This window comes from Atta colombica, unplaced genomic scaffold, assembly GCF_001594045.1.
Source record: "Atta colombica isolate Treedump-2 unplaced genomic scaffold, Acol1.0 scaffold228, whole genome shotgun sequence".
Lineage (NCBI taxonomy): Eukaryota > Metazoa > Arthropoda > Insecta > Hymenoptera > Formicidae > Atta > Atta colombica.
In genome coordinates, this window is record NW_017259325.1 from 1,448,328 (window position 1) to 1,453,771 (window position 5,444).

A 5,444-nucleotide genomic window follows, 5' to 3' on the forward strand; every position below is an offset into this window, starting at 1 on the left:
AAATTGTTGAGTTATAGGAATAGGTAATTGTTTCATATAATTTATAAATTATATTTGTTTTTAACTTATTAATAAACTAAAAATTTGACTAACACAGCCAACACAATCTTCATTCTTTCCTAAATATCATAATTTTTCAATGACAATTTCAATATTCAAACAACAAACTTTTTATATTTGCGCGACAAGGAAGAGTCCTGAGGAACATTCTGAAAGCTGGATGTAACAATCTTGCTGGATCCTGTTTACGTTGTTGCCAGGTCAACTCTGTTGCATGCAACAAATGAATACGAATTTTATTATAAATAAAAGAATATTGAATTTTTACCGAAATTGCAGATTAATTATAAAAAATTAATTTCAATTTCGATAAATAGCTTTGTCAATTAAAAATATTAAAATTGTTATAAAATTATTAATAAGAAGCAACTACTTCTATTTATTATTTTTATTGTTCTATAATTAGTTTTTATCTTATATATGCTTCCAAAATATATACAAAATATTCAAAAAATATTTACAATTAGATTAATTATCAATACTTACATATATGTGTTGTGTATGTGTGTGTACACACACACACACACACACACACACACACATATACAATTTTTATATATATATATATACATATATATATATATATATATGTATATACATGTCTTATTTTAAATAATGCATTAAAATTTCTCAAAAATTATGGTAGATACGGAAAAATTATTTTAAATAAAAGTTAAATATAATTCGAAGGGAGAAAGTATTTGATTTGACTTTGGGTCTTAACATCAACTATTAGATTCTGCCATCAAAAATAGGATGTTCCATTAAAAAAAATTGATATGATCTAATCTTGGCCACCCAAAGTTAAATCAATAGTACCTTCTTATGTTTCCCTCCGAACTATATAACTTTTATTTAAATCATTTTTCCGTATTTACCATAGTTTTCGAGAAATCTTAATGCATTATTTAAAATGGAACATCCTGTATATTGTGTGTGTGTGTGTGTGTGTGTGTGTGTGCGCGCGCGCGCGCGCGCGTGTGGTGTGGTGTGTGTGTGTGTGTGTGCGCGCATGTGGTGTGGTGTGTGTGTGTGTGTGTGTGTGTATCATTAATTTAAAAATTTGAATATACTGAATATAAAAATAAAATAAATTAATAAATACAATACATATAATCAATCATAATAAAGATCTAATGCTGTACACATAATAATTAATATTTCTATGATCATAATGCATGCAAAACTCCGTAAAAACCAACATATAATTATTTTCATATATTATATATATGCATAGTATGTAAAAAATTTCTTCATATTTAAATAATTGTTATATATTTACAATTATCATATTTTAATACATAATTGTTTAAATAAAAAAGTGATATTTTCATGCATAGAAAATAATCGGGTCTTTTTCATATAGAAATACAAATAAGATTTGAAGATCGTTGATCTTTATTATTATATTAGGTAGTTTATAATAAGTGTTTATTACGATATATATCCACATATGTTACAGTTTTATGTACAAGGAATTCGCTATAAGCTAGAAAATGCAAATAATTTTCTTTAAAAGAATGTATGGATGAAAATCTCCAAAAATAAAAGAAAAAGGAAACATTTAAATAATAGAATCAAAAATAAAGAACAAAAGAGAAAAATTATTAAATATGAAAATAATTTTTATAAAATTATTTGATTTAAAAACTTAAGAAAATTTCAATTAAAAGTTTCAATTAAAAAAGGAACATTAAGTTATGTAAAAAATAAACTAAATTATTATATAAAAAAATGAAACATCTCTTTTTTAATTATTAATAATTAATTATTAATTATTAATTTTATAAATATAGTTTATATACAGAATCAATTTTTGCGCATAACATATATCGGCTAAAACATTCGTATGTTTATTTTTCTTAAATAATTATTTATACACTAATTTTTATTATATTCGTGCTTTTCTCATTCATAAATATACATGTATATATAAATATAAATGCACATATGTACATACATACATATATATATGTATGTATATAGGTATAAATATATACATGTATATGTGTGTGTGTGTGTGTGTGTGTGTGTGTGTGTGTATGTGTGTGTGTGTACGATAGCATATATAAATCACTATAATTTATAGAAATTAAAAAATCACTATAATTTTATTTTTCTCTATTTTCTTAACCGTTATTAATTTTATTTATTAGTCTAAAATTATTATAATAAAACTTTGTTATAATTGCCTAATTTTGACATATTAATTGTATTCATATCCAAATTTACACTTATATATAATTAAAATTCAACCTCATTGAAAAAAATAAATATTTATTACAAACGCTTAAAATAAAATAATCCAACATAAATTATTTTAAAATTTAATAATTTGAAGTAATTCATTACATAGATTATGTAGAAGCTAGGAAGACAAAAAATTTAATTATATTTAAATCAAATTTACTATTATATTTTTAATATATATAAATATGAGAAAATTTTATATACTCTGCATCCGGAATAAAACGGATCGTTATAACGTTACACTAGCGTACTTTTTTGCAGGTGAGTTTATATGTGATAATTTTAAGGCCTGACCTGTACTCATCATTCAGATTAATGACGTTGAAGCGAGAAAAATCACATAATAAAAATTCTTTAAAAAAAATATTAAAATATAGAACTTTTTTAATAAAATATTTGCATTTGATAAAATACACTTGTGAAATATTGAAAATTCTTCTTTTACTTCGGAATAGAATCATATTTATCTCACTTCGACAGTTGTCATATAGTGTTTCGTATTTTGGTGTTAGGCATAATTAAATTTTAATTATATGGTTATCTATTGATTACTGGATTGGACACAAGAGAAATTTTTGATATATTTTGCAAATCTATTTTATCAATTATAAATGTAGTTTTATTAAAAAACACATCTTCACATCTTAATATAATTAGCAAGAATTTCCTGTACATATTTTTTTCGCTTTTGACGTTATAATTAGATATAAATGAGTAGGTAGGAGTTTTAATGCAAAAATTTATATTCATTGTAATATAATAAATGTTAAACATATATATGATGTTAAAGAAACATTTAGTTAATCATTAACATTAAAAATATAACAATTTTATTATTACATGTATAAAAATTAGAGAAAAGGGAGAAAAATGAGAAAGAAAAAGAGAAGAAGAAAGGACGAAGGAGAAAAGGAATGAATAGGAAAAAGAGATATTAAGAAAGGAAGAGAAAGCGAAACAGTATTTTAGAGTTATCTTTAAATATAAAATATACATTTCATATAATTAATATCAATAAAAAATATATTTACACATAATATAATTTATTCAGTTTAAATAAAAAATGGCATGCTTAATTTTACATCTATTCTTTATATAAATTTCCTAATTAACATTTAAAAGAAAAATTAGAAAGAAAAAAATTATTTATACTGTATATAAAAAAACTTAACAAGATGTTACTGAAAGCAACAAATGTATTATTAGTTGCATATAATACAAAAGCACAAAAAATTGCTCGAGTATAAAAAGTTATATAAATAAAAAATATATCAATTTAATATTTAAATCAAACTATTAATAAAACAACAAATTTGTAAATATTTTCTTTACAGTTATAAATGATTGACACAATTTTTTCAACTTTCTATGACAGCAAGTTGAAACGTAAAAATTTTCTTCTATCCAGTCTTAACAGCCTCTCAACTTTTATATATTTTTAAATTTGCATATTTAATATTTGTGCGCAAACTAACAATATGAAACAGCATAATATGTTATCTCTATAATTTCCTCATCTCTATAGTTTCCTCTGCTATCTTCAATAAAATAGAATTTGTAGCAGAGCAAAAATGAGGCGATCATCTTCTATTAAAACAAAAAAAAAAGATATAAAAGTAAGAAAATAAGCAAAAGAAGAAAGACTAATCATAAAGTGTGCTGCATACCAGAAACACCCAAATGTAGTAAAAAGTTAAAATAAGTTGAAAGCAAAAATTTCCAAGAATAAAAATTTATCGAAAATTGAAACATATGAACTTTCATACATAAAAAAAACTTTTTTTATTAATAATATCAGAAAGAATGTTACCTCTTTCGGACCTGACGCATATAAGATACATACACTTTTTAAAGAATTATTTAAATTTTATATAACTATACATAGCATCTTTTTAGGCATGTCATTCTTCTCAATGTGTGCGTGTACGTACGTGTGTGTGCGCGCATGTGTGTGTGTGTGTGTGTGTGTGTGTGTATGTATGTATGTGCGCGCGCGTTTATTTTTCTCTAATATTTTATTTTAAATGTGCAGCCATGTAGTGAATTTTATATATATTTAACTAACACACATAAATTAACTTTTATGTAAAATCAGGTAAGAAGTCAGGTCTGAAGAGTAAATAATAGATCCAACAAGAGCTAAAATAGCGCTACTGTAATTAGAAGACATGACAAAAGTATAACAGAGTCAGTGGCGTTACTATTATTAATTAAAATGATTAAAAAATTTCTTAAAGATAAATCTTTTTGCTCTACTTAAAAAAAAAAACAATCATTTTGGTTGTACTATGTTCGACATTTATTATCTGATCGAATAGTTACGCCACCGAATAGAGTGTACAACGAACAGCAAAATACTATCCAGTTCAGATATAGCAAATAGAACTGCATTTGCATCGAGATCCTCTCTCTATATCCTAGCTTAGTTTCTTTGCTCCAGCTAGTCGATCGAAAAAAGGAAAGAAGTTTGATGCAGCTACAGTTCAACCTCACGACATTAGAATAGGACAGTATTTTTACTCTCAATTGTATTTTATAACATTTAATAACACCATTGGAATGTGTGATGCGCTGCCGGATATATCGTTAGTTTGCGTCACTCGTGTCTATCGTTAAACATCAACATCACCAGCACCAACACCAGCACCAGGGTCAGACTAGCCCGCATAGGCCATAAGCATTGCGTCAACCAACATCACCACCGGCAGCATTACAGTCCTGATTGCCACCGTTTAGCTTGCGGCCACCGCCGCCGTGAATGGCGATCCGGTAACTGTACCTATTAGTTGTGGCTGGTCGTTCGGGGACCGGCGGTGGTACTAGAGCTCCTTCCGCGTTCCCTACAGTTCCAGTAGGTCCAAGTGTCGTACCCTCATCTACCTCGCCAATACTGCTTTCAACAAGCGATGATTCCATTTCATTGAACGCCAGTCGGGAACGTAGAAGATAGGCATATGTTTTATACCGCTTCAGCTGGAACGAGGGTTGCTCTGTAGAGTATGATGAAGTGAAAGGATAACTTAAGTGGAAAATAGAAAAGGAAATATATATCCATTCTAATTAAAAAGAAAAAACATTGAGTTTTTCAATAATTTTGAACAAGAAAGGCATTAATAAATTAAGCATTATATATA

The 5,444-nt window shown here is 26.2% G+C and overlaps 1 protein-coding gene across 5 annotated transcripts in view; it reads right to left on the reverse strand.

Moving 5' to 3' along the window:
- Positions 1–184: 184 nt before the first annotated feature.
- Positions 185–5,444, reverse strand: part of LOC108688344 (PH and SEC7 domain-containing protein 1) — a 21,883-nt gene continuing 16,623 nt past the window's right edge. For 3 of the 5 annotated variants that reach the window (XM_018194572.1, XM_018194571.1, XM_018194573.1), the window contains exon 13: positions 4,876–5,283. In XM_018194572.1, coding sequence (XP_018050061.1) covers positions 4,996–5,283 — 288 coding nt within the window. In that variant the 3' untranslated portion in view covers positions 4,876–4,995. Of the gene's footprint in view, positions 268–4,875; positions 5,301–5,444 lie in introns of those variants that run through there. The other 2 variants (XM_018194574.1, XM_018194575.1) reach the window with 2 other exon arrangements.